A 26,664-nucleotide genomic window follows, 5' to 3' on the forward strand; every position below is an offset into this window, starting at 1 on the left:
TTCGAGGAATGGGGGAGGAAGGGAGGATAGAGGAGAATGATAGAGAGGGTGAATTCAACTATGATGACATATTGTAAGGACTTCTGTAAAGGTCATAATGTCTCCCCAAGCACAACAACAATAGTAATAAAGAATATGTGGACCAGGCTGTTAGTATACGGTCAGGAGGTGGAGGTGACCCCTGGAGCAAAAAAGCCTGAGACCCTATCTGAAATATAACTAAAGCAAAAAAGAGTGGGGGGCATGGCTCAGGTGGTAGAGCACCTGCCTGCAATGCATATTCTTTTCTCTAGGCTTAAGACTTTATTTATTAGGAATGTTAACATTATGCAGTAAATTTTAATTATTATTGCTTATAGTTCTCTTAAAAAATGTTTGCCTTTTAACATGGTTCTTATTAGAGGAATGAAATTTTTTAGGCCTTTAAGTGGTTAGGAAAGTTGCAATTCATGAGATCACCAATTAGAGATGATTATAACATGACCGCAGGGCTGTGCTATTTAAGGAGCGCCAGCCGACACTTACAAACTGCAAAAATGTTCATCTAAGACCCTGTAAGGCTGACACAGAGTTCTCATTAATACAGTTATTCCTAGAATTGTAACTCTGTGAGAGACTTAGAAATGGCTTGTCTAGACTGCCTTGGCCCTTAGCACACTAGAAAGAGAGGTTGTTACTGGGTGAAAGCCACACAACTTTACAGACCCTGAGCTTGTCTAGAATCTGCATCTTGACACTCCCCATCAAGAACTGTTTCTGCCATATCACTTGTGTTATTCCATTTTCTGCTGTCAGTAACACAATACCACAAAACAGGTGAGTTATAAAGAAAAGAGGTTTATTTTGGTTCTAGAGATTACAGGGTCAAGGGGCTGCATCTGATAATGGCCTTTGTGCCAGCAGAGTCCTGAGGTGGTGCAGAGCATCTCACGGCAAGAGACAGGGTGTTGACATGCGTATGTGTCTCTTCTGTCTCTTTCCCCATCCTTGTATAGCCATTGGAATTCAATCATGGAGGTGATACCCTAGTGATCTTATTTAATCCTAATACCTCTCACAGGCTTTTCCTCTAAACCAGGAAGTTTCCACCTTCTTCACACTTACAATGGGGCTTACATTTCAACATATGGAGTCTTGGAACATACACTCCAGCCATATCCAAACTATAACGTCTCCTAAATTCATCTTTTAAGTATAATATTGCGCAACCAAAAAATAAACTGAGTTCTTCAGGAAGCGGTAGTGCACATTCTAACAATTAAATATTCTCCAGTCACCTTAGATTGTCAGTAAGATCCCTTGGTACCTTCATTTGCTGAGAAAAGCAAATGTAGTTTGTGAAAAACTACAGTAGAGATGGCAAAATCTATTGTTTAAAATAAAATTTAATGGGTCCCCGGAAACGGTTTGTGGTAGATGTGTTCCTAAGATCAAAATTATGAAAGCTGACAACCTAAAAGGCGACAATCTAAAAGGCTTTGAAGAAAGACATGTTTGCCATTTTATGTTTAATGTTAGGTTTACTCTTTATTTTTCAGTTGCCTTGTGTAAGGGGTGGTTGTGGATGACATTGCACCATCTTTCAGACACCGCCTCTATAGCATAAGACAGGATTAAACAGAAGTAGACTTTCTCCTCCTCCTGGATGCTTATAGCTTGCATTCATATAAAAGCTGTTGCTGCCCCCTGGTAATTCCTACCTCCCTTCATCCTTATCCCCAACCAACTACTGATATCTGTCATTATGGTTTATTTGTATTCTATATGGTTTTTTAAATAAATGGAAACATACCATATGTCGTCACCCCTCCACATCTATGGATTTAGTGTCTATAGATTGAACTAACCATGAATTGAAAATATTTGAATGAAAAAATCAAACTGCACATGTGTAGATATTTTTTCTTGTCATTTTTCCCTAAACAATACAGTCTAACAATTATTTACATAGAATTTACATTGTATTGGGTACTATATGTGATCTAGAGATTATTTAAAATATAGGGGTGAATGTGTGTAGGTCATATGCATGTGTACCTTTTCATTAAAGGGCTTAGAGCATCACAGATTTGGGTATCTGCAGGTCATCCTGAAACTAGTCCCCTCCTACAACCACCACCACCATACTAAGGAATAATTATACTTTTGTTGTCTGATTTATTTTGCTCAGCATAGTTACTTTGTAATTTATCCATATCAGTATATGTATATCAATAGTTTATTCCTTTTTATTGCTAAGTAGTATCCCATTGTGTGGGATTTATTTGTTCACCTATTCATGAATACTTGAAGTGTTACCAGTATCCAGCTATTATAAAGAAAGAAGCTATAAACATCCATCCACAGGTATATGTACAGACATGTGCCTTCATTTCTGTTGGGTAAATCCTAGGAGTAGAGTGGATAGGTATGTGAAAAGTGTGTTTGTATTTACTTTTTAGTAAACTGCCAAACATATTCCTAAGTGGAGAGAGAAACACATGGAATAGGAAGAAGGTAAATGAAGAGGCAAGAAGAGAAGGAATATATCAAGTGCTTCTGTCCCAGGCGCCCCTCATTTCCTACCTCAGGTGGATGTCCCAGCTGCCCCATGAGGAGGTTATAACTCCCTGTCCATAAAGTATCCATAAATCCCATATTAACCTGACCATTGGGGAAGAGAATACAGAGCTGAGATTCTAACTCAGGCCTGACAAACTGCCAAGGCCACAAATAGTTGTACCATTTTAAATTCTCTCCAGTAGTGTAGGAGAATTCCAGGTCTTCCCCATCATTCCCAATAGTTGATGTGGTCAGGTTTTTGTTGGTGTTATATTTTTCAAAATTTCAGCCAGTGTATAGTGCTATTCCACAGTGATTTTCATTTTAACTTATTGAGTACATCTTTTCTTGTGTTTATAAGTCTGTCACTTTTTCATTATTTCATTTGCAGTTTTCTCTACATATGAAGGAATTTCTCACTTTAAGTGATTGTACATTCTAATTGAAATACTGTCATGAAATGTCATTAGGAATGCCAGTGGATTTTCTATTACCTTGTATTTAATAGGCATTCTTGGGAAAGGATCCAGAGCATTTTCCAACTGATTTGGGTTTTGTTTTTTTTTAAAACAATGTCTCACCGTGTAGCCCAGGCTCACCACCTTGAACTCACTATCTAGCCCAGGTTGACCTCAAATTCACAGCCCTGCCTCAACCTCCCATGTGCTGGGACTACAGGTGTGTGCTGCCATGTCTAGCTTAGCTTTTTTAGATTATTTTGATGCTATAAAGTTTTGTCCAAAGGTATTGCTTGATTTCTAGGCAGAATAGGGGATCACCAACTAATATTTTATTCATTGTCTAATTCTATAACTGAATTACACAAAGTTGGGAGAGACCTTAGCAAATACTCTCTACAGTCATTACTGAAGTGCCCCCTGAAGCCTACACAAGAAGGGCCGTCTTCTTACTGATAGAAGTACAAGTCTCTGGAAGGATCTTGTAAAATAAAATGTAGAACAAGAATAGTTGTAGACTGTTGCTAAGTTGTAACTTAAGGGTATTAAAATTGAAATAACTTGATTACTGACCTTAATTTAAAATTGTTTTGTGCTAGGTATTTTATGATAGTTATCAGGTGAGACGTTGCAAGCCGGAACAAACTCTGCTATTGAGAATTTGATTGCTATGTTTTAAATACAGGTAAGGGGGAAACAGAAGACCCTGAAGAGTTTAGTATCTGAATCTCCCCACAGTCATGATTAAGCCTTTGCGGTCTGGCTATAACAACCTGAGCATAGTAGGGGCTTTGCACTCAGTCAGGCCTAAATTGGAATCCCAACCCTGTCCCTCCTTCCTCAGTGGACAGGGTATTAAGGGATTTATGGTGACTTAGTGGGTAAGCAGTTATACCCTTCTCATGGGGCAGCTGGGACACTCACCCAGTAGGACATGAAGGACACCTGGCACAATGGCACTTGGCATATTCCCTCTTTTCTTCCTCTTCACCTTTCTCCTGTTCCATGCACTTTCCACTACTAACATTTTACTAATTCATTGCTGTCTCTATGTTTAGAAGAGGAAACCATGGTACAGAGAGGCAAAGTAACTTGTCCATTTACCCAAGGTCCTACAAACTGGTTCTCAATTTCTCAATAGCTTTTCCCCTATCACTTCAGCAGTTCTTAAAACCCACTTCCCAAACCATTTCTATGACTACTCAGAGAAGAAACAGGAACTTTCTCCATCTCAACTTACTTAGACTCTTTACAGTTTCTTGATAATTTATGAAATTCTTCCCTTGTCCTTGCTTCAGTTCCTCTAAAGCAGGGATATATTAGATATTTCATCTTGAAGCTGAACTGAAACTAATGCCTAAGCAAGGAAGAACAAATAGCTAATTCATTAACTAGGAATCTGTTTACAGTCAATTCCCAAGGCTCATTGTGCAGTCAGTGCTTCTACACCACTTAGGATTGCTAATAAATGAAAGTCTTTGCATTTTTCCAAGTGTCTTGATATTCACAAGTCTCATATTTTACATAGGAAGTGACTTCAACAAGCATATTCATGTGTTGACAGTTCTAATTAATACAAGTAATTAGCCCTGACAGAACTGTGAAAAGGAGACCCATTCATAAATTTGTTAATTATGTTAGTCTGCTCAGAATTGAATCATAGTCTAGTTTTTAGTCATTTCTATATATGGGCAAAAGCCTCATACTAAATTCTTCAGACATTCACATTTACTTCTGGTAAGGGAATTTTATCTAAATTAATTTATGATTGAATTTAATTTTCTACTATATTACATAGGAGCTAGTCAGAGATGATAATCTTTCTGTAGAGAAATAAACCAGAGGATGGGAAAAGTGAGAAAAGGAGGAAGAAAGATAAAGGAAGGCATTAAGCTTGTGCCATATGCTTTCTTACATATATATAGCTTATACTTTTTGTATACTTTTTTTTTGATGCCTTTTTCTCAAAACCAACATAGTTTATATAGGCTTTGATAGCTTTGTGGTACCAAAAATGTGAAGATGGTTGGTTACTTTCCTCCAAAGTTGAGTCCTCTTCTCTCTGAGGAAGATAGCTTCCTCTTTCAAGTGCTTTTCTTCAGAACAGGTATCCTCAACCTTAGCACTGTTGACACTTTAGGCTGATTATTTCCTTGTTTGGATGGGCTGTCCATGCATTATAGGATATTGTGAAGGATCCCTGGCTGTCCCCACCAGATGCCAGTGCACCTCTTCTCCAGTATGACAGCCAGAAATCTCTCCAGACATTGCTATTTGTCTTCTGGGGGGAAAAATCAACCTTCATTGAAAACCATTGTAATACAAAGTAATTTAAGAGTCAGGTGAAAGTGTATATAGGATAGTTGTATAGAATCAGCTGAAGCAAAAGTCAGTGCAGCACCTTTTCTTGGAAAGTAAATTGGCTAGGCATCACTTAGAAGTAACTAAGTATCACAAAGGCCAGATTTGGAATTGTAATACCTTGAATTTCAATATCTCCTTCCTACTTTTTTAATATCAAAGTTCTTCTGGTTCTCTTTGATAAAAAATGGAATTGTGCTAGTAGTACAGTAGCTATATCTAAAACCCTGTTGCTTACACTGCGAGGGTTAGTGTTCATAGATTTAATATTTGAAGTTTTGACTACTCTTGGGTGACACCAAAGTTCTGAGTAGTCAACTCTAAGTGTTGTTTGTCCTCCTTTCCAGCTTGTTGATTCTCTCATTTTGTCCTGCTTTTTTCCCTAGCTTTTCATCCCTGCTTAGATTTTTCATCCCTTATTTTAGTTACTCTCCTATAAAATTTTTCCATATATCTAGGAAAACTACTGTCTACCAAGCCCTGTATCTGGCACCTTAGCCTGATTGGAGAACAGGAGCTAACTTTTCAGGCAAAGCCCATTATAAACATCTCACCCATCCTAGACATCCCTAAGAAAATGGAATCCTATAGGAAATGCTTTCAACCTCCCATCATGAAAACTGCAAACTTAACCTGGATTATATCCTCCCCTGTACTGAGCTCATTTCTTCCTGACATCTGGGTGAGGAGGTCTCTTTGCTCTTATCAAAAGCTAATCTTTGACCTGTCTAATAGTCTTAGAAAGAAAAGTTTCTTGTTACTGATTATCCCTTTCTCCTTAGTGTCTTTATCCTAAGACATAGTGAGAGGGAGAGAAAGAAGGGAAAGAGAGAGAGAGAGAGAAAGAGAGAGAGTTACCCACCCTGACAATTTCCATCCAGTGTCTACTTTTTTCCTTTCCATTTACGTTCATACTTCTCCAAATAATTGTCTTTACTTTATCAACTTTGAATCTTGGCTCCATTCCCCCCTTAGTCATCTTACTGCCCCCATTACCCTAATAATACAATTCTAGCCCAGCTGCCTTGTGACCTCAGTGTCACAAAGGCCTGGGGTCACTTTTCTTCCCTGGTTTTACGTAATGGAGCTAACTATTCTCTCTTTCCTGACACCGTGCCTTTTTCCTCCCTGTCTTCCTGATACCATACTTTGCAAGCTTTCTTGCTGTGCCCTGGCCTCTTTGCTTGTTCTCTTTTTCAGGTTCACCACCTGTGAATATGTGCTCTTCTGAAGGCTGAATTCTAGGTCCTCTTTTCTTCTTCCAAGTCTTTAGTTACTATTTATGTACCTTCAACTTCCATACTTATTTCATCAGCCCAGATCTCTTTCTGGGCTTCTAAAATTAATATAAATCTACTCAAAGACATCTCAAATGTGGCCCTTGTGAAACTGAATTTGTAATTCTTTTCTACCTCCCCAACTCATTTGTTGTCAAGTGTTGCTTCCTAGATGTAGTCAGTAACCAAGTCCTTTCTACGCTAACTCAAAATATATGTCTCCAATCCTTCCACTTGTTTTCACCTCCACTAGTCAGAGCCATTTTTATTACCTATAACTGTATGTAGTAGGTGAGGATGGCACAAAGTCAGATTACATAGGCCTTTCAGTCTGATATAAGGACCTTGGTTTTTCTCTGAGTAAGATGGGTTCCCTTAGAGGATTTTGAGCTGACTTAACTTTTAAAGGGCTCACTGTGGCTTCTGTGTTGAAATAATCTCTGGGGGCAGTATAGTGGATTGAATGGCATTCCCAGAAGATAAATCCACCCAGAACCTCAGAATGTAACTGTTTGGAAAAGGGGTCTAATTAAGGATCTCAGTGTGAAGTCGTCCTGAATGAGAGTGGGCCCTAAATGCAGTGACAGGAATACTGATAAGAGTTTTGAAAGAAGGAGATAGACACAAAAGAATAGACCACACAAAGACAGAGACAGAGGTTGGGGCAGTCATGAGCCAAGGAGCACCAAGGATGACCAGCAGCCACCAGAAGCTAGGGAAAGGCATGGAATAGATTGTGACTGAGCCATCAGAAGAATGCAACCCTGTGAATACCTTGATTTTGAACTTTTGGCTTCTGAAAAATATGAGAAAATAAATCGCTGTTATTGTAAGTCATCCAGTTTGTTGTAATTTTTATGGCAGCCCAAGGATATGGAGACAGGCAACAAAGACAAGCAGAAAGGTCATTTAGGAGTCCATTGTAACAATTAGGCAAGAGAGGACTGTGGTTCTTACCCTGATGGTAGCAGTGGAAGAGGTGCAAAGAGCTCAACTTCTGGATCTATTAGAAGGCAAAAGAAAGTGCTTCTTTGACAGAATGTTTGTGATTATAAGAAAATGAGATGTGAAGAGCGACTAAGGTTTTTGACCAAGACCACTTGAAAGTTGGAGTTGCCATTAACTTGTGCATGGAGATAGAAGAGGTTTACAGGAAAGAGTTTGGTCTCTCTGCAGTGATGGGCAGAGGATTCCCATTGTTTAATATGATAACCACAAGTGCGGATCTCTTGGATTGTATTTAGTACACTAAATTGAACGTTTCGTTTTATACAGTTTTAATTCATTTAAAGTTAAATAGGCATGTGTGCCCAGTGGCCATTGTACAGTGCAGATCTAAAGTATTAGTTCTCAAAGTATGACCTGGGAATTTAGTAGAAGTACAAATTTTTAGGCCCCAACCCAGACCTACTGCACCAGAAACTCTGCTGATGAGTTCCTGGATTCTATGTTTTAAAAGCTTGAACGTGATTGTGATATCCCACTAAAGTCTGAAAACCATTGCTGGACCCCAATCCCAGAGTTCCTGATTTAGTGGGTCTGGGTAGAACCTAAGAATTTCTTTTTCTAATGTATTTTCAGATGATGCTGGTCTGGGACTGACTCTGGGAACTGACATAGAAGAATGGACCCCCACTTTGGGAATTGGCCCCAGGTCCCTAAGGGTACATTGCATAAATGCCACATGACAAATGCTTAAGTCATGTACTAACCATATGTCATGAAAATCTCTCTAGGTGTTACCTCATGACCTGGTTCATAGGAAGGCTCTTAAGTGTTTATTGAATTAATAAAGAGATTTATATAAATTAGCCTGGATAAAATATCTGAAGTTGAGAATTCTTATCCCATCTATAACTTTCTACATATGATAGCTTTTTGGCATCCATATTACCTGAATTTGGTTTCCACTTTCTGGTCCAAAATTCTGTAACTTGTTCTAATAGAATCGTTGTTGGAGTAGTTTTTTATTCTGTACCTTGATAAGTGTATTAGAATGCTAAGAAGGTGAGTTTTGACTTGATTAGAGATGGGTATAGTATGCCCCCTGGGGGCATTTGGAAATGGGTGTGGGGGGTGATTTTTGATGGTCACAGTAACAGCCAAAGGTAAAGGGGATATCATCATTCAGTGCCTGAGGCCTAGGAATGTTAAATGCCCTCAATGCACATTACTGTCCTGTGCAATGAAGAGGACATGTTAGCTTGTTTTTAGGTGAAAGTAATGTCTGCTTGATGGAATTACCTTTGAGGCTACAAATCACCTTTGCTGGTTGTATTTTCCTGTGAGCATTCTGTATGAGGTTTACTCTTCTCACAGGAGGGTGAAACACCCTCTTTCCTGCTCTCACATAACATAATTTAATTCTTCCTGAAAATGTTTACTCACATGTAAGACTAAGTGCTTTGTGGCTTACAAAGATATCTGAGACATGAGCCTGCCTAAAACGTTCTAGTACCAGCAATAAGCTACAACTGGCATAAGGATTATATAAACTGTAAGAACACAGGGGACCATTACCTGATATATTAGTCAAGGTTCAACCAAGAAAGAACCAATAGGAGATAGATATTAAAAGTTATTGCAAGTAACTGTTTTGGGGTTTTTTTTTTTGTTGTTGTTGTTGTTGTTTCTGCAATTGTTGGGGCTGGTCAGGCCAGTCTAAAATCATGGGAAGGATAGTCCATAATTACCAGGTGTGGCTGGAGCTGCAGTCCACAGGTGAAATTTCTTCTTCAGGGAAGCCTCAATTCTTGTAACTGATTGAATCAGGCCCTTCCAGGTGATCTAAATTAAACTCCCTTAAAGTCAACTGATTGTGGACTGTAATCACATACATCAAATACCTTCACTAGAAGCACCCTGATGGGTGTTTAATTGAATAACTAGAGACTGTAGCTTAGCTCTCAGAACACATAAAAGACCAACACACTTGGAAGTTGAGTGCTCAAAGATCATGGCCTTTTGTTCTTGTTCTTGAAGAATGGGAGAGTCTTAAGTGGAACTAGGCTTTCTAGAGATAACTACCAAAAATTAACCAAAACAAGCAGTGAAAGATGTCAAGGCAGGAGAGAACAATAGGTGCCTACAAAATAGCTAGTTTTGCTTAAGGCCTTTCGCTGAACCACAGCTCTCAATTTCCTTATCTTAAAAAAAGGTTCACTAATTGTAAGAACTTTTCCCCAGGATGGAAGGAGATGATGTTTTGGGGGTGCCTTTGGAAACAGTAAAAACTGAAAATCCTGAGGTCTTTCTATAACCATGGTTGTGGCTATAATAGGATTGGTGTGAGCATGAAGTTGGTGACAGGGAAAAAAAGCTGGCAGGTAAAAGAACATTTTTATTACAACCTTTATCTAAAATTTGCACTTTCAATTATGATAAATGTAGCCAGGCTGCGGTGGCTCACACCTGTAACCCTAGCTACAGGATTAGCTAGGAAGCAGAGATCAGAAGGATCATAGTTCAAAGCCAGCCTGGGCAAATAGTTTGTGACACCCTATCTCAAAAATACCCATCCCAAAAAAAAGGGGCTGGTGGAGTGGCTTAAGGTGAAGGCCCTGAGTTCAAGCCCCAGTACCGCAAAAAAGAAAGAAAGAAAGAAATGTAGTCGGGTGTGGTGTTTGTGTAATAGTAGCTACACAAAAGGTAGAGATTATTCAGAGGATCATGGTTCAAGGTAGCCAAGGCAAAAAGTTCATGAGACCCCCATCTCAAAATAAAAGCTGGGTGTGGTGTTTCAGGCCTGTCATCCAGCTACAGAGGAAGTTTAAATAGAAGGATTGTGATCCAGGCCAGCCCAGGCATAAATATGAGACACTATTTGAAAAATAAAGCAAAAAGGGCTGGGGAGGTATGGCTCAAGTGGTAGAGCACTGCCTAGCAAGTGCAAAGCCCTAAGTTCAAACCGTAGTACCACCAAATAAGAAAAAGAAAAATACAATAAGATTCTCTTGATTATGTTAGTTCCTAATGGACTAAAAGAGAAGGGAAAAAAAAACTATATATGAGGCTGTACTGAGTTTTGCAAAGATGTGGTCACCGTTTGCCATGGGCCTAAGACAGTGCAATCTTTTTACACAGCTAAAACTCTATATTTGATACTTAAGGTATTGAAGGTGAGGAAGAGTCACTTATTATAAACTTACTGAATACATTGCCTAAATAGGAAAAGAGAGTTAAGCTGTTTCCAAGGAAGTTCCAAGTTTCTTAGGTAATGGCTGTTGGAGCCGATTGACACCAAAGAAAGCACCAGGAAAGGGGTGCCAATGTGAAGACAATCTGACAGACGTCTTTTTTTTATCAGGCTATGCTCAACAAATCAAGCTAATTTTGCCAAGCAAGTCTCCTGCTGGTTTTTAAAGCCATATATATTTTGAAGGAAATTTAATCCGTATGTTCCTGAGTCACTTTTTGCCTAAGTCATTAAGAAGTTATTTTGTAAATGTGATTTCGTGATTGAAGTATTTTTAGTAGATTTTTATAATGCTAAATTTTTCTTGGTTTATTTTGTTTTGTTTTATTTAAACACACTGTACATCATCTTAACACATCCTGTGGTGAGGCACAAAGGAAAGCTTGGACCCAGGAGTGTCTAGTGTACTGGGTACAGATTTGAGGCAGGCAGCATCTTATTGGAGAAGTCTATAACTGTTACCCTCTTCAACTTTCTATGCATAGGGAAAACAGAAAAAGGACAAAGAATGAAATCAAATTGCCCTCTATGGTATACTGTGTTATGCTACATGATCTTTTCTTTTCAAAATTGAGTTCATCTTTCCAATTTACCTACTGCCATTGCCAGCTGGAGGATTAAGGCATTTCATAAAATGCCTGTCCACGAAAGAGAGAAATAAAATTGAATTTAGGAGTAGTCTTCAGCTTCTCATTCTTATGGCAAATATAAGGTGGTGAAAAGTGGTTTCATATTTTACTAAAAGAAGCATTAAAATACAAAACACACACACACAAAACTTTCTTTGGAGTCTCATGAGATGAACCAAGTTTTCTCTAGACATGAAGAATCCAGATGTGTGTGTGAATTTGTCCGTCAGGAACATTGCCAGCTACAGAAGGGCAGCAGAGAAGCCTTGTTTGGGTTGTAGCTGAGATCTGCTCTGTTCCAAGTTCTTAGGCCTGCACAAACTTCAGGTACAGTAGCACAGGACAGTGAGAGGCATTTGCCACCTGGAGAAACAAAGATTTAAGCAGTTGACACTTTCCCTTTCATCTTTGTCACTCTGTGAAATGCATTCCAATCTACTTTTTTATTTGGTCCTGTAACTTCCCTGAGGACTCTGATTCTGATTTTTTTTTTTCATGAGGAAATTGACACTCAGAGGTGCTACTTTCTTCAACATTTCATGAAGCAGTTGTGGCTATTGACATGTATCTATGTCTCCAATAGACTACAATGTCTTTGAGAGTTAGGAATGTCCTCTCCATCATGTGGGGACATTTGAGGGCCTTTGACTTTCGAAGCCTTACCCTGTATCATTTCAAATGCCTATATGTCTGTGTGTGTGTATGTGTGTGTGTATATGTGTGTATGTATAATAAACACTAGCATGTGTAATCATATATATGAGTTGAGGTAGTACTTTTTATAGATACTTAATTAAATATTATTTTTAATTTTATACTTTCTTTTTTCACTTTGGAGCCAATTAATTATTTCAGGTCTCAAACATTTTCACAACCCTTTCAAAAAATCATAGCCAAGCGAGTGCCACCATGTCCAGCTTATTGGTTGAGATGGGGGTCCAGGCTAGCTTTGAACCATGATTCTCCCAAGCTCTACTTTCTGAGTAGCTAGGATTATAGACGTGAACCACTGTGTCTCATGCAAGACCCTTCTTGAGTTTCTGGCTCTCACCCTTCCTCACAGAATTTCCTCCTTGGACATTGAATGTAAGAACTGTTGTTTAGTTTCAGTATTTCCTTTTTTGAAGCACAGTCATGTATTACTTAACTATGAAGATGCAATCTGAGAACTGCATTATTAGTAAATTTCATCAGTGTGTAAACATAATAAAGTGTAATTGCATAAGCTAAGACAGCTGGGATGTCACTAGTGGAATAATCTGATGGGACCACCATCATATACACAGTGCATGATTTCCTGAAATACTGTTATATGATACATAACTGTATGTGATATGTGTATATAATTGTCCTTAACTCATTGAGACTGTTTAATTTGTGGCAGGAATCCCAAAGTATATTCTCCCCAGAGAAAGAATAAGATTTTTGCTGGCATCGATTTAAGGAAATAATTAAAATTGTGTGTGCTGCTTTCTTGTGCTAGAAATGCTGGTGACCATCTTGAAGTGGGTCCCTAGGGAGATGTCTGGCATCTTTATCTGATGAAATTGGGAAGGTGATATTTTCCTATTTTTCTTTCTGTTCTGCTTCCTCATTTGCTTTGCCTTTATGCTTTGCTATTAACTCAAAACTGTTCCCATTCAAAGATGGGTACTTACTTATTAAGTACAAAGCTCTACCACCTTAGGAGTGTTTCATAAATGATTCCCAGATACAATTTCTCATTTTCACTTTCTCTCTGCCCAATCCCCTCCAACAAGGGGATTCTAAATGTTCTTCTAACATTTTGTATTTGGGTTGTTTTCTTTCAGAAAAAAAAGTAAGATCATAAGTAAACAGTGTAAAAGTTGCAGAGATTTTTATTCTTATAAGTTCCAGGCCTTTTGTTATCATTGTTGTTGTTTGAATGAGTGATAACAGGGTAAGAAAAGCCTTGACCTGTCTCATTCACTGGCATAATTGAAATTGATCATATCTTTATTGCAGCATTTCTCTAAGCAAAGTATGAGAACAAATCTAGAGTCAGTAAATAGGAGTATTTCATCTTGAGATTACCTGTTTGACCTCCCTGCTCTGGAGTCCCCATTTCTGCTTGCCTGCATTCACTGGTAGCAGAAGGGCTGCCTCTGAGATGACACCAGGGTTTTGGGGGTAGGATGCCCAGCCAGTGTATTCCTCATCCATAGTTCCTTTTCATGCAGCACTGAGTGAAACAACATAAGTAAATAATCAGGACTCTGACCGTTCTATACCTGTCATGTTCTCAGCATGCTTTGCTGCCAAATAAAGTCTTAAATTTGGTTTGGAATTAGTGAGGCCTTTTCTCACTATTGAATAAAAAGAGCAGAGAAATCAGTTAAGGAACAGATTGAGTTCTTTGACAGATGCTTAACTGCCTACAACTGTATCTTTGAGTATTTGTAGCCCAACCTCAAAGAGAAGCCGCTGTTCTAACAGCACTGGGTTATGGGCCATATGAGCAAGACTGACAGAGCTTGTGGGCAGCCAGTGACCCCTTTGGCCTGAAGCCTTGTTGAGCACGTAAATCATTTGAGGCAATAAATAGGAGGCACATCACTGTAGGCTACAAAAGTGGAGAGTTGGGTCCCAATTCCAATGCTGTCACAGCTAGCTGAAGGACCATCAGTTGGTTTCTTAACTCTTCTGAACTTGCTGTCACCATCTGTCAGACAAGAGGGTGTGCAGGTGGCCTCTATGGTCTAGCCAGCTCTAAAACATCTTCGTACATGTTAGTAATTTGTTTTATTGCACAGGTTCCACGGATGCAAATGTATGCATCATTTTAATCATGTCTTTGCATTCCCCATGGGTTTGAATAGGCTTCTCAAGAGAAGATGCTGCTTACTCACCCATGGGATGTGGGTGGAGCTGCTTTCAGTCCCCTCTTAGGCCTTTGTCTGTCCTCTCCTCTGCATCCCCTGGTTATCCTAGAATGTGGACACACCCACTCCCCTGGAAACAAAAAGAAATGTGGATGCCTAGTTGCTGGATTCCTGAGTCCCAAACAAGACTTTTGCGCCAGCTGCTTTAACATGCGACACCATCTGAGGAGCCCTATCCCAGCACAGTGTGTCAGTGTATCAAGGTTTGTGAGCCTTACACATCTTCCTTACCTCAAACCCTTCCCTGCCTCTCCTCTTCTTCGTGAGACCTGCACTGTGTGGGGCTCTTACTGCTGTGCACTGATGCACTCTGGCCAGTTGAATGCTGCTACCACATTTATTTCCTTAAGAGGAAGAGAAAGCCATCTGAATTCACATGTCACATTATTGTCTTATTTGTGGGAGAGGGAAAGGGAGGAGAGACAGGAGAGCCTCACCAGTGTCTCGGTGTTGCTTCTAAACACCACAGGCTAAAGGACCATGTCAGGCCTGTTACAGGCATCTGGAGTGTGGACTCCAGGCCCTGGGGCCTGAACACAGTGATGTGTCTCAACAACCATGATGCTGTTCTTATGCTCCTCCCCAAACCTGGTGATGTTTCATATATCAAACTTATTGTGGCCCCACCCCTCAATAAAGAATTTGTCATCAGACCAGGCATGGTAGTTCTTGCCTATAATCTGAGCCACTCAGGAGGTGGAGATTGGGAGAATCCTGGTTCCAATCTGAACCAATAAACTGGGTATATTGGCATGCATCTTTAATCTTAGCTGTGCAGGAGGCATAGGTAGGAGGATGGTGGTCCAAGGCTAGCCTCAGACAATAACATGGGCTCCTCTCCAAAAAAATAACAAAAGCCAAAGTGGGGAGAGAGAGAGCAAGCTGGGGCTCTAGGTACCTGCGTAGTACCTAACAAGAATGAGACCTTGAGTTCAAACCCCAGTACCACCAAAAGCATAAATAAATAAAGATGCATCATCTTTTTCTAAGAGGCCTCAGACACATAGGGTAATGGTGAGAGACCTCGCACTGTCAGTCTGTGGTTAAGACTGGCCTTACATACTTGATTCTATTCTCCTAAGGCTCCTACTTCATGGCAAATAGATCCTTTGTGATCATTTGGTTTTGAGGAAGGTGAGGCCAAGGACCATCACTGGGACTTGTGTCTCTGTTTGGACCCTTTGTCCACGTTCAGCTTCCTCCATGTTCTTTTTGGTGGGCGTTGAATGTAATCTTGCCTTCATAACTGCCACCTCCCTTTTCTCCATAAATATTCATATGAAGGATATTTGCTTTACTTTACTTTTCAGCCCTTGCCCCCCCTCTGTGTATCCAAAATAGCCAACTGGAATTCATGAGAATGTTATGTCTTCAGATGTTTATAATCCAAAAGAATTCCTTATGGTTTTTTAATAATAAAATAACTTGGATGTTGATATTTTGTGTTGGAAAGGCGAGCCAAGTTCGCAGTGTATCAATTACACTGCAGTGCATTAAATATAACTTGTAGCCTGCCCCAGAAACAGTGATGAACCACAAAACACATCCTGGCCCTAAGGATAATTAGCAGGTTCAAACACTGCATGAGAAGCAGCATAATGGTTGTCATCCAAGGTAAATAAAAATAAGGAGAAGTTCTGATAAAAACAGTGCACCCAAAATATATAAAGAGCAGCTCCTATATCAGGCTGCAAATATGTCAAGAGGCTTCATTGCTAATTGAAGAAAACTTTTGAGGTTTAGCAGCTCATAAATTTGCACTGGGAATCACCGTATTGTTCTGAAGTTATAAGTCTTGTCTTTGAAATTTAACAGTTGTACTTTTATATTTCGTTCCTCCAATAGTACCATTGTAAACATGAAGGCTTTGCATTTTAGCATGAATTTGAACAATGTGGTTTTAAAAGAGTTCACCACTTCAAAGAGAGACTGTTTGGGCACGTTTTATACATTCTTTTTTATAGTATTTAAAGCTACAAATGACTCATAGAAGTGTGTTCCATTTAGATCAGTCATACTGGTGTAGTGTCCTTGCTGAGGATGTTCCTGCCCTCGTTTTTTGTACCCTAAAACAATTATCTGAAAACAGGTCTTGGCCTTTTGCCACGTCAGATGCCCTTAATCTACTCTCTTTAGATCCATAGAAACAATGCTGGAAACAGTTACATACTTGTTCTAAATAGCAACAAATTATTTGGCTCTTCGTAGTCATCTGTTTTCTTCTTTCTTTTTAAATTCTAATGTCCTGTATTGATTTGCAGTCTCTTCTTCCTCTGAGTGCCATACAGACTCTCTGATACCCTCATAACTTCCCATTAAAAAATAATTTTGCTGAGCCACTGGTCAGAATTAGGAAATATCAGATGGTTAAGGGAGATGTGTGGTTACAGTTTTGAAAGCAACATGGTGGAGCATGAAGAACACTGGGCTGAGATCTGACCCTGCTTAGGCATAGAGGGCTGTGAGAACTCAACAGACTGTGCATATTCCTTAAGCCTCAGTCTTTCCATCTGTAGAATAAGGACAATAGTTAGTACTTCTACCTCTTTCTCCCCCATTCTACTCCTGCATTCGTTCATGTCTTTATCCATCCAAAGGCCCTCACTGTTCTTGGTCCCATAGAGCTTAATGGTCCCATAGAGCTTAATGAGGATGCATATTATTGAGATAATCGGATTAATGAATAATCACTAGCTGTGGTATTATGCACTTTAAAGAAAGAGAGGCCTGGAGGTGTAGCTCAATGGTAGAGCACTTGCTTAGCATGTACAAAACCTTGGCTTCAATCCCCAGCACCACCACAACAAAAGGAAGAAAGAGGATCATGTGAGAGCCTAGGCTAAGAACACCCAATGGGGGAGATAGGGGACACAGTCACTTTTCCCAAAGATAGGGGGGTTGTGCTGAGAGCCTAAGGAGATGAAATAGAGAAGAGGGAGATTGTGGGGGAGGGGAGGGACAAGTGAGATGTACGTACCTAGATTAGAAAGGAAACCTTCGGTCACACCATCCATGCAGGGCTTACCAGGCACAATTTTTAAAATTTTTTTTTCTATAACAAAACAGGTAAGTTGATGAAGTGTGCTGGAAAAGCTTTCCTGGCTACTGGGTTGAAAATGGCTGGGGCTAACAGTAGAGCAAGTGTGGAAATCATCTCAGGGCCTGATAACAGGTGTGTGCCCATGATACAGGTGATCCAGACAGAACTGGTAAGGGCAAATGGAGAGGAAAGTAGGAATTCAGGAAACATATATGATAAAATGACAGGTCTTGATGGATGAAATTGGAAGGTGCTACTTAGGAAAAGGAGGTGTCACCAGTGTCAAGGATCTTGGCACAGATGACTAACTAGAAGGGACATTCCTGATTAGGACAGCCTGGAAAGAAGGTCATTAGTATATATGTACAATTTACCCTTTATTTGTTTGGGGCTAGGTGCTGAAGCCCTTTCATTCATCAGGTCTTCAGAACGTATCTCTACAGTAGATTTCTGCATTGTATAAATAAGAAAATTAAGGATCAGTACATGGAATAAGGGGCAAAGCTAATATTCAAACTCATCTCTGACTCCAGGGCCCAGGTCCTTCTAGTATTCCCCATCAGAGCTAGATAGCAGAAGGCCAACTTCTGTCATCCACTCCAGATCTGGCAAGTGACCTTTGGATTATGTATGCAGAATGAAAAGACTAAAAGAGAAAAACAAGAAAGCCAGGAATACGAACAGACTGCCAAGAGTCTTAGCACATGGTTCTGCTCCTGTGAGCTCTTAGGAAAATAATTTCCTCTCTTTGGACTTCCAATTTCCCAGCTCTGAAATGAGCAAATTGGAGGTCACCATCCTAAAAGCTGGGGGTTGTGGCTCAGTTGTAAAGTGCCTGCCTAGCAAGCACAAGACCCTAAGTTAAATCTCCAGTACTGGAAGAAGAAAGAAAGAAAGAGAGAAAAGGAAGGAAGGAAAGTAGGGAGGGAGGAAGGAAGGAGGGAAGGGAGGGAGGGAGGGAGGAAAGAGAAGGAGGGAAAAGAAAGGGGGAGGGGGAGGGAGGGAGGGAAGAGAGAAAAAGGAGAGGGAGGGAAGGAAAGGCAAGGCCTCACCCTCTCTAAAAACTTATGATTTTTATTATCTTCTGGTACGTCTGACACAGAATCCCTTTCTACACTTCATTGAATCTGTAGAGTTTCTTTCTTAAAACTATAGATAGGCCTTTCAGTATTAGCTTTTCATCTGGCCAGACCACTACCTGGACATTTCCAGAGATGCTCAGAGGAAAACATGTTCCTCCGCTTATCTGCATCTTTACTTATCCAAGGTGAGTCTAATTCTAGATTCCTAACTTGGAATTCAGAGTTTAAAAGTTTGGGTTCTGGTTTCTCCCTTCCTGTTCATAACATAACTTTTATTTTCCTAGAAATTTTGAACAGATGTTTAGGAATAACTCATTTTTGCTATCAACAAATATCTCTCCATAGTATAGACCATTTAAAAATTTCTGAGCTTAATTCTAGTTCAGTTTCAGGTAATTAAAGTCAGGCTATTTCAAGGGTATAAAAAACAGTCTGAGAAAGTCCTTGGGTCTTTCTGAGGCTGGGAGCATTTGTAAAAGATATTTTGTTCAGTCCCAGGGCTGTCTTTTGACTCTGCTGGTTAACACACACATGCACATGAAAACACATACAAGCACTCACATCCATGCACACGTGCACATATAACATATGCACACACACATAAATACTTTCTCTGATATGCACAAAGTCAGGATTTGGTGGGGAGGGGTGAGTTAACTCAACCTATAAGAAAATACAAAAAATACTAATTAGGTTCAGGTTTAGATTAAATACCATCAAATACAGAATTAAGCATGTTTCTTAAATGACCTTTATACTTCTAGGATAGTTTATCACATCATAGAAATTGGCTTCCCAGCTATCACAGTTCTAGGTTAACTCTGACCGATTCAAGAATTCCTTGGCTCTGAAGAACAAGTAGCAAGGCTCCTGCTTGTTTGTGTATTTCTCCAGATGGCCTGTCATGTTGCTTATCTCAAAAGTTTATCTACTGGAGAAGGGTAGAAGGTCAGGCTGTCTTCACCTTCCAAGTTATCTAACAAGTCTAACACTCAAATGTCATGAATATCTTACTTTCAACAAGTATACCATACTTCTTTCTCTTGGTTCAACCTCCCTGCACTCCTGCCACCCTTTTTGCTTTTTCTTCTTGCTTTTCTCGTTTTGCTTTTTGTTTCGTTTTGTTTCTTTTTGACATGGCAAGCACATACCTGGACATAGGACTCATGTCATTTTATTTTCTTGTGGGGCTGAGTTAGGCTGTCCTCTCTTGATGCCCTTTGCCCTCTGCCCTGCTGACTGTACCCCTATGCTACTAACCATGACTTGGTTTCATTGTGGGAATTCCACCTGTGGAAGAAGGATGCCCACGTGGGATGCTCTAGTGAGGGCTTCGCACCACCATGTTCTCCATGGCCACTAATAATCCCAAGGACAATTTCCTGGTTAGGGTTGTTTTGTAATTACGTATCAATGCATATGAATATCTCTACACATGTAGTTACGCACTAATCGACTTACAATATTTGAAAGGTGGAGATAATTTGACTTTTTAAAGCCTGTAAGACAACATTCAGTCCATATGGGTATTACGCATCTCCTACCTCAACCTGTTTCTAGCTGCTGAACATTCTGTAATAAAGCCAGAACCCCAGGACCTAGGCAAACTTCATGAGTCCTAGAAAAAACAACTGAATGTGTTCCTAAAGCCTATAGGTTGATAGCCTTTCCTCACTTGTTTCTTACCCATTGATGTCTCAGAATTTAGGAGGTGTTGACTGGAAGAGACCAGAAACTGAAATTCTTGGGCCTTGAGGTTCCCCACCTGTCACCATTTATGTTCCCCTCAGTGTCCTGTAACCCCATTGTACCAGCCTGGCCTAGTTCTCCTGCCCCTCACTCTGCCCTCCCCTCATAGCATGTTAATTGGATCTTTCTGTCATTCATCAAACATTTATGGATGTACCCAGTCTGCACCATGCAATGGGGATGCAGAGGTGAACTGCTTTGTGTTCAGAGAACTGGATGAATTACATTGGGCCAATCCCACCTACTCTAACGTTATAACTAACAGAATTTCCAGTTAAATACAGTAATTGTATCTGTTGTACTAATGAAAGTTTGGTTGCATTAGTATCTTTTACAATGTGCATCATCCAGGATTGAGCATAGCACAACCTGAGAAACTACAGAGTCTCTGGCTCATGGAAAGTGTGACCCCAAATCTATTGGTACAAAGTCAGATGCCATCCCAGTGGATATAAAGCCCAACATAACCCCAGAATAAAATATGACATTCCTTTTCTCAGTTTCTTGAAGTAAGCCAAAATATATGAAACAATGGCATCAGACTTGCTTGATAAGCCTGTTAAAAATGCAGGTTCCTGGGCTGGGGCATGGCTCAAGTGATAGAACACTTGCCTAGCAGATACAAGGCCCCAAGTTCAAACCCCAGTATCTTAAAAAAAAAAAAAAAGTTCCTGGTGCTACCACAGGCATTGACCTGGAATCTCCCTAATTAAACCTTACCAAACCCATGGAGTTACTACACTAGATCCAGTATGTGATCTTCAGCCCTTCGAGGCTGGTTCATTTTATTTACTGCTATTTAGACTGGCTACTTCACGAGGTGCCAGCCATTCAATGCTCCAGTCCCCTTCCTTTCTCAGACCCAGCAACTTTGATTTTCCAGGAATGTGGTCACTGCAACAATTGTCCACTGTGACCTGAACTTGGCCACTCTGGGGTGGCCATGATCAGCACAAGTTGCCATCTTGCTCTTTGCCACTTTCCTACATGCTTTTTGTACTGGCTCTCCATCATTTTTCTTCTTATTCCTTCTTTTCCCTGAGATGATGTTTACTTGTACTTTTTAATCTCATGTACAAAGGTGTTTTAAGAAGATTTAGTTTCTAATGGAAATGGTGGCTAATTTTATATGTCTGTGATTTCAGAAGTCAATGGAAACATTACCTTGATCTCATGGTTAAAGAGCTAGGAGGAAAAAAAACAGTCCTAAATGCTCTTTTCCTTTTTTTTTTTTTTTGATGGTATGTGATTTGAACTCAGGGCATTGTGCTTACAGGCAGGTGCTCTACCACTTGAGTCATCCCCTAGCCCTTTTTTGCTTTAGTTATTTTTCAGGTAGGGGCTCCCTTTTTTTGCACAGGGCTGGCCTCAGATTGTGATCCTCCTATCTATGGCCTCCTGCATGGCTGGAATGACAGGTGTATACAACCACACCCAGCTTATAGATTGAGTTAGGGTCTCACTATGTTTTTGCTCAGGCTGGTCTCAAACCACAGTCCTCCTCCCTGTGGCCTCCTGAGTATCTGGGATTGCAGATAAGAGCACCATGCCTGGCCTAAATGCTTCCTTTTTTTTTTTTTTTTAAACTTTATTTGGACAAGAGGTTTGAGAGGTTGAGTTTAAAAAAAAAAAACCTATGCAACTGACATTGTGGCCTTGGAGGGACAAAGCTGCCGTCCCAGGGAATTATGAAGCCACCACTTGGAATGGGCCTATATCCACGAGGAATCACATGTGTTCATGTGCCAAGCCTCCATGTACCAAATTGCCAGTTTCATAGATGCTGTCTTCATCAGTTTGGGCTGCTTTATCAAAGTACTGTAGACTGGCTAATTTAAACACCAGAACTTTATTTCTCATAGTCCTGGAGGCTGAAAATCCCAAGTACTAGCATGAACAGGTTCTGGTGAAGTTCCTTATCCTGAATTATAGCCTTCTCACTGTGTCCTTGTGTTGCAGAGAGAGCAAGCTCTGGTCTCTTCATCCCGTTATAAGGGCACTGATCATATCATGGGGGCTTTACCCTCATCTAAACCTACCACATTCCAAAGGCCCCACCTGCAGATACCATCACATTGAGGATAAGGACTTCACATACGGATATGGGAAGAGGGGATGGGGACAGAACAGATGCCTTTATGGCCTCTCCTAGCCAGCTAGGCAGGACAGCAGCAGCTACCTGGGATCACAGGCTAAGGAAATAGAAGTGTTTTCTCAGAAGGAACCATTGGTGGTGAGGCCTTTGCAGATTTCAAGGACTTTTGGAGTACTTTGGTTATAAGTCTAAGTCTTGCATGTTAGCCAAGTACCACACGAGAAAAAAACCCAAGTCCAACCACGTTCTCACTATCCTTAGGCAGCTGTCTGCACTCTGAACCACTGCATCAGTCATAGTCAAAATGAGAACCAGAAGACCCTCTTTTTCCTCCCTCCCTCCCTCCCTCTCTCCCTCCCTTCCTTCCTTCCTTCCTTCCACATTTTGCTGGGGAGTACAAGGAGAAGGGGAAAAAAAGAGAAAGACTGGGAACAAGTGTAAGTAGAGGTTTGAGTAAAAATATTAACCAATAAAGAGAATCACTTTGATTAGGCTTAAATAGATCATTTTTAGAATTACTGCATCCAGGATTGTCTTATTACCAGATTTTATATTTGTCTTTTCTGATTTGGAATTAGAGTAGGAAGGGGGATACAGATCACGATTCAGTAATGCAAGACAGTATGCACAATAGCAAGAGTAAATTCTTGTATTTAGAATTGGTTAAAATATCCATATCCATATCCATATACATATACATATCTCCCCCAGTTTCTTGTCAAGTCTCCTCTGCTCAGGAAGAATCCTAATATGACATGGAAACTGCTAGATGCTGGCAAATAATCCCTGGGTTTCAGACCATCTAGACAATAAACAACTCCATAATATTCAGCGCAGCAGCTTCTGTAGAGCCCATCTGTTTCAAAATAACCCTAATTCTGCTTACAATGCGGAATGCTTTGTTGACTGGAATTTGTCCTAGTTTCCTTTAGCAGATCGATTGTCATAAGCCTCTGGTTCCACCTGCTGGCAAATGCAAAAACTGGAATGAAACCCTGGTGGATATTTTCAGTTGAAAGAAAAATCTTTGGTTCTCAAAGGTTAGTGTACATCAGAATCATGCAGGAACTCAATGCAACTGCAGTACTGAGGCTCCCAGACAAGCACACCAAAATCAGAAACTATTTCTTAAATAAGTCCCCTGGCAGTTCACACACTCAGACCGCCTTTTACCTGAAATTCAGGGAGGTAGAGCCCTGTGAAGATTAGGGATATCCAACTCATCCCCAAGCAAGGGGTGACCAGGTGACAAAGCCTGCCTGAGATACCCACCCTCACCACTTCCAGTTTATCCTGGTGACTCTTAGTGGCAGAAGTCAAAGTTTTATTCCCTTGGTACTCATCAAAAAAAAAAAAATGGAATTGAAGAAAGTTGGCAAAAATACTACTTAACCAAGTGCTCAGGGTTAGCATGTACCTACCCCTGATGTGTAATGAGAATGGCACTTCACCTCTGTGGTCTTCTTCACCAAAGCCATAACCTTGGTCTAATCAAGCAGCTAATCATCACACAAACCTGAGGGACATTCTACAGCATATCTGGCTCATATTACTCAAGGCTGTCAAGGTCATGGGAGACAAGAGAAGACTTTAGAAGCTGCCACAAACCAAAACAGACTAAGGAGACATTATAACCAAGTATACTGTGGTGCCCTGGATTGGATCATGGAACAGAAAAAGTAAATTAGTGGGAAAAAATGCACATGGTCCAAAATTTAGTTCTTAGTAATGTGTCAGTGTTGGTTTCTTAGTTTTGACATAAATACTGTGATAATGTAAGGTGTTGACATTAATGAATTGAATTTTCTATTGTCCTTGCAACTTTTTGTAAACCTAAAATTATTACAAAATCAAAACTTTATTTAAAACAATTTTAAGTCTTGGGGGGAGGAGGGGGGCACTGAATGAGATCAAATGAGGAGGACATAGCCAAGGAGGAAGACATGATGATTTTCTGCCCAGCTGCCACAAGTTATAGCAGGCCAGCTGATAGGACCAGCCATGTCCTCCAGAGTAGCTACCCAGGCAGTGGGCTACAGATGGCAGACTTGTATTATTCTGTATTATTCTGGGGAGGACAGCCAGCCCTCGTGTCTCACTGTATCAGATGCCTAGTCCAGCCCCTCAGTATACAGATGACTAGCCTGCAGTTCAAGGAGAAGAAGCTAATTGTACAAGGGCTTGGTAGACCAGGAACCCAAACCTGGTGAAAAATACTCACTTTCCATAGCATTTCTCAGTGATTTCATATGTTGTCTGCAACAGAATCACTTGGGTGCTCATTGAATGTGGCTTCCTGAACTCTAGCCAGCACTTATTGTATAAGAATCTATGGTGGTGGACTCTAGTAATTTGCTTTTTAAACAAGTTCCCCATTATGCACACATAAGCTGGAGGACCACAGAAGCAAACTGGGCAACTCTTCAGTTCATAGCATCTCCAAGACTGTCTGACTGTTTAGACCTCTTGATTGGAGCTATTGATGGCCCAGAACCCCAACTCTCACTCTGCCTTCACTGGCAAGTTGGTTGCTGTTTGAAGGAAACTACTGTGCATAGGACCAGGGCTGCTAAAGGATAGGAAGGCCTGAGTGTACCCCTAGACATTCTTTTAGAGTGAATAAAGCATGTGGCAAGCAGCAGACTTGGACCTAGCTTGTCTTGGGAAGAGCCAGTGTTTTGTTTTGTTTTTTAATTTTTTGAAGTTCATTTACTACAGTTTAAATATTCTCTTCCTTTCCTTTTTTAAATAATGAAATTAGAATATGCTCAAAGATAACCCCAAAATCAGGAAGCAAGAGGTAGAATGGAATCTGTGCTCTGAGGAGGCCACCAGAAATTCCTACCTGCCTGCCTTTCCTCATCACACTCCAGAGAAACACTTTCTGGAAAACTGGTTCTAAAGAGACAGTAGCAAAACTTCTTCATCCCTGGAGATAAAGGTCAAAACACACAGAGGACCCAGATGCCTGAGAAGTCCAGAGCAGCCAGCAGTTTGTACTTAAGAAATTCTCTAAGGTTGGAGGTGTGGTGGAAAGTGGAGAGCACCCTATTTGTGCTAGGTCCTGCCGTTGCCCTGTCTACTGTGGAGTCTCCATCAGGAACATCAAGCAAGGCCTAAGAATTCAGTTACTCCTCCTACCCAAGTTATGCACATTGACCCTGCAGCTTCTGAGGAGAGTGTGAATATTCCAAAAGGCTCCTTCCATATCCTCCCCCTACACACACACACACACACACACACACACACACACACACACACACACACACACACACACATGACTTTATGTATTTTACCTTCAGTTTTGTTTTCTGTATGTTCTCAAACCTGTGCCTCAAGACAGGGCTTATGTCCAGTTTTTCTCTGTCACCCAGTCTCTTGTGTATTAGACAGTGGGAACACAGAAGTGAAGACACAGCATCTGTTTTTAAAGAGTCCCATGTCTAGTTTTCCAAGTGTTGTCATATTTTTGTCCAGTGAATACCCTTAGATGATTTTGAATTGGAAAAAGTAAGCTCCAAAAGAACATGAACAGAAAGGAGTCTTTTTGGTGATAGTTAATCTCTTTTCAACCTCCAGAGGCACCAGATACAATTGGGTAAACTGAGGCATCTACAGATTGCCAACCAAAGGCATGTAGTTTGAAGTCAGTATGGTGGGTACTCTTGGATAGTAACTGGAGAGAGGGTGTGGGGACTTGTGAATGCCAGAAATATTCTGTATGAAAATTTACCTATATATTGGTCCCACATGTTCAGCTCATGAAAATTCATTAAGTATATTACTTAAAAGAAGGGTGGTGGTAAATAGGGTGAGTATCTTGCAGTTGTCCAGCAGAGGTCAGACTGTATGTTGTCTATAGTGTGAGATACACTAGGCCTGACAAAATAAGCCTGATACTGTAGGCTGCTTGGTAGATTCTAACTGGATAGTACCATGTTGATTTTAGGTGATTCCTCTCCATTAAAGGTTCTCAGAATTAACCCACTAGAGGGGAAAGAAAAGTACAGCAGGAGTAGAGACTATGTTGCTCTCCATTTCAGACTCTAATTTTGAGATTATAGATATCACTCCAGAATTAGGAAATCCCCATTGTTACTGACTTGATTGGTTGAAGAGATGGAAGTATGACTGTTTTCTCTCACAAGTCACATCTACATGTTACCCTTCTTATAAGCCATAAAGAAACTTCCACTTGCAAAGGGCTAGAGGAGTGGCTCAAGTGGTAGAGCATCTGCTTAGCAAGTGGGAGGCCCTGAGTTCAAACCCCAGTACAGAAGAAAGGAAGGAAGGGAGGGAGGAAAGAAAAAAGAAAAAACAAGAGAGGGAGGGAG

General features: G+C 40.4%; 1 protein-coding gene and 1 long non-coding RNA gene across 5 annotated transcripts in view; one reads left to right on the plus strand and one right to left on the minus strand.

The window, feature by feature from the left end:
- Rhbdd1 (rhomboid domain containing 1) overlaps positions 1-26,664 on the plus strand; it is a 135,407-nt gene that overhangs the window by 96,094 nt on the left and 12,649 nt on the right. The window contains exon 7 of one of the 4 annotated variants that reach the window (XM_074071888.1): positions 14,414-14,567. The exons of 1 other annotated variant lie outside the window; for it this stretch is intronic. In XM_074071888.1, the coding sequence (XP_073927989.1) occupies positions 14,414-14,567 (154 nt within the window). Of the gene's footprint in view, positions 1-3,598; positions 3,625-8,218; positions 8,380-14,413; positions 14,568-26,664 lie in introns of those variants that run through there. 2 more of the 4 variants (XM_020179942.2, XM_074071892.1) reach the window with 2 other exon arrangements.
- On the minus strand, positions 10,837-15,189 carry LOC141422649 (uncharacterized). The gene is made up of 3 exons (XR_012447397.1): positions 14,332-15,189; positions 13,517-13,664; positions 10,837-11,824 (listed from the first exon to the last, which is right to left on the minus strand). It is a non-coding gene; the product is annotated as an uncharacterized lncRNA (long non-coding RNA).

The sequence above is a fragment of the Castor canadensis genome, chromosome 4, assembly GCF_047511655.1.
Source record: "Castor canadensis chromosome 4, mCasCan1.hap1v2, whole genome shotgun sequence".
NCBI lineage: Eukaryota > Metazoa > Chordata > Mammalia > Rodentia > Castoridae > Castor > Castor canadensis.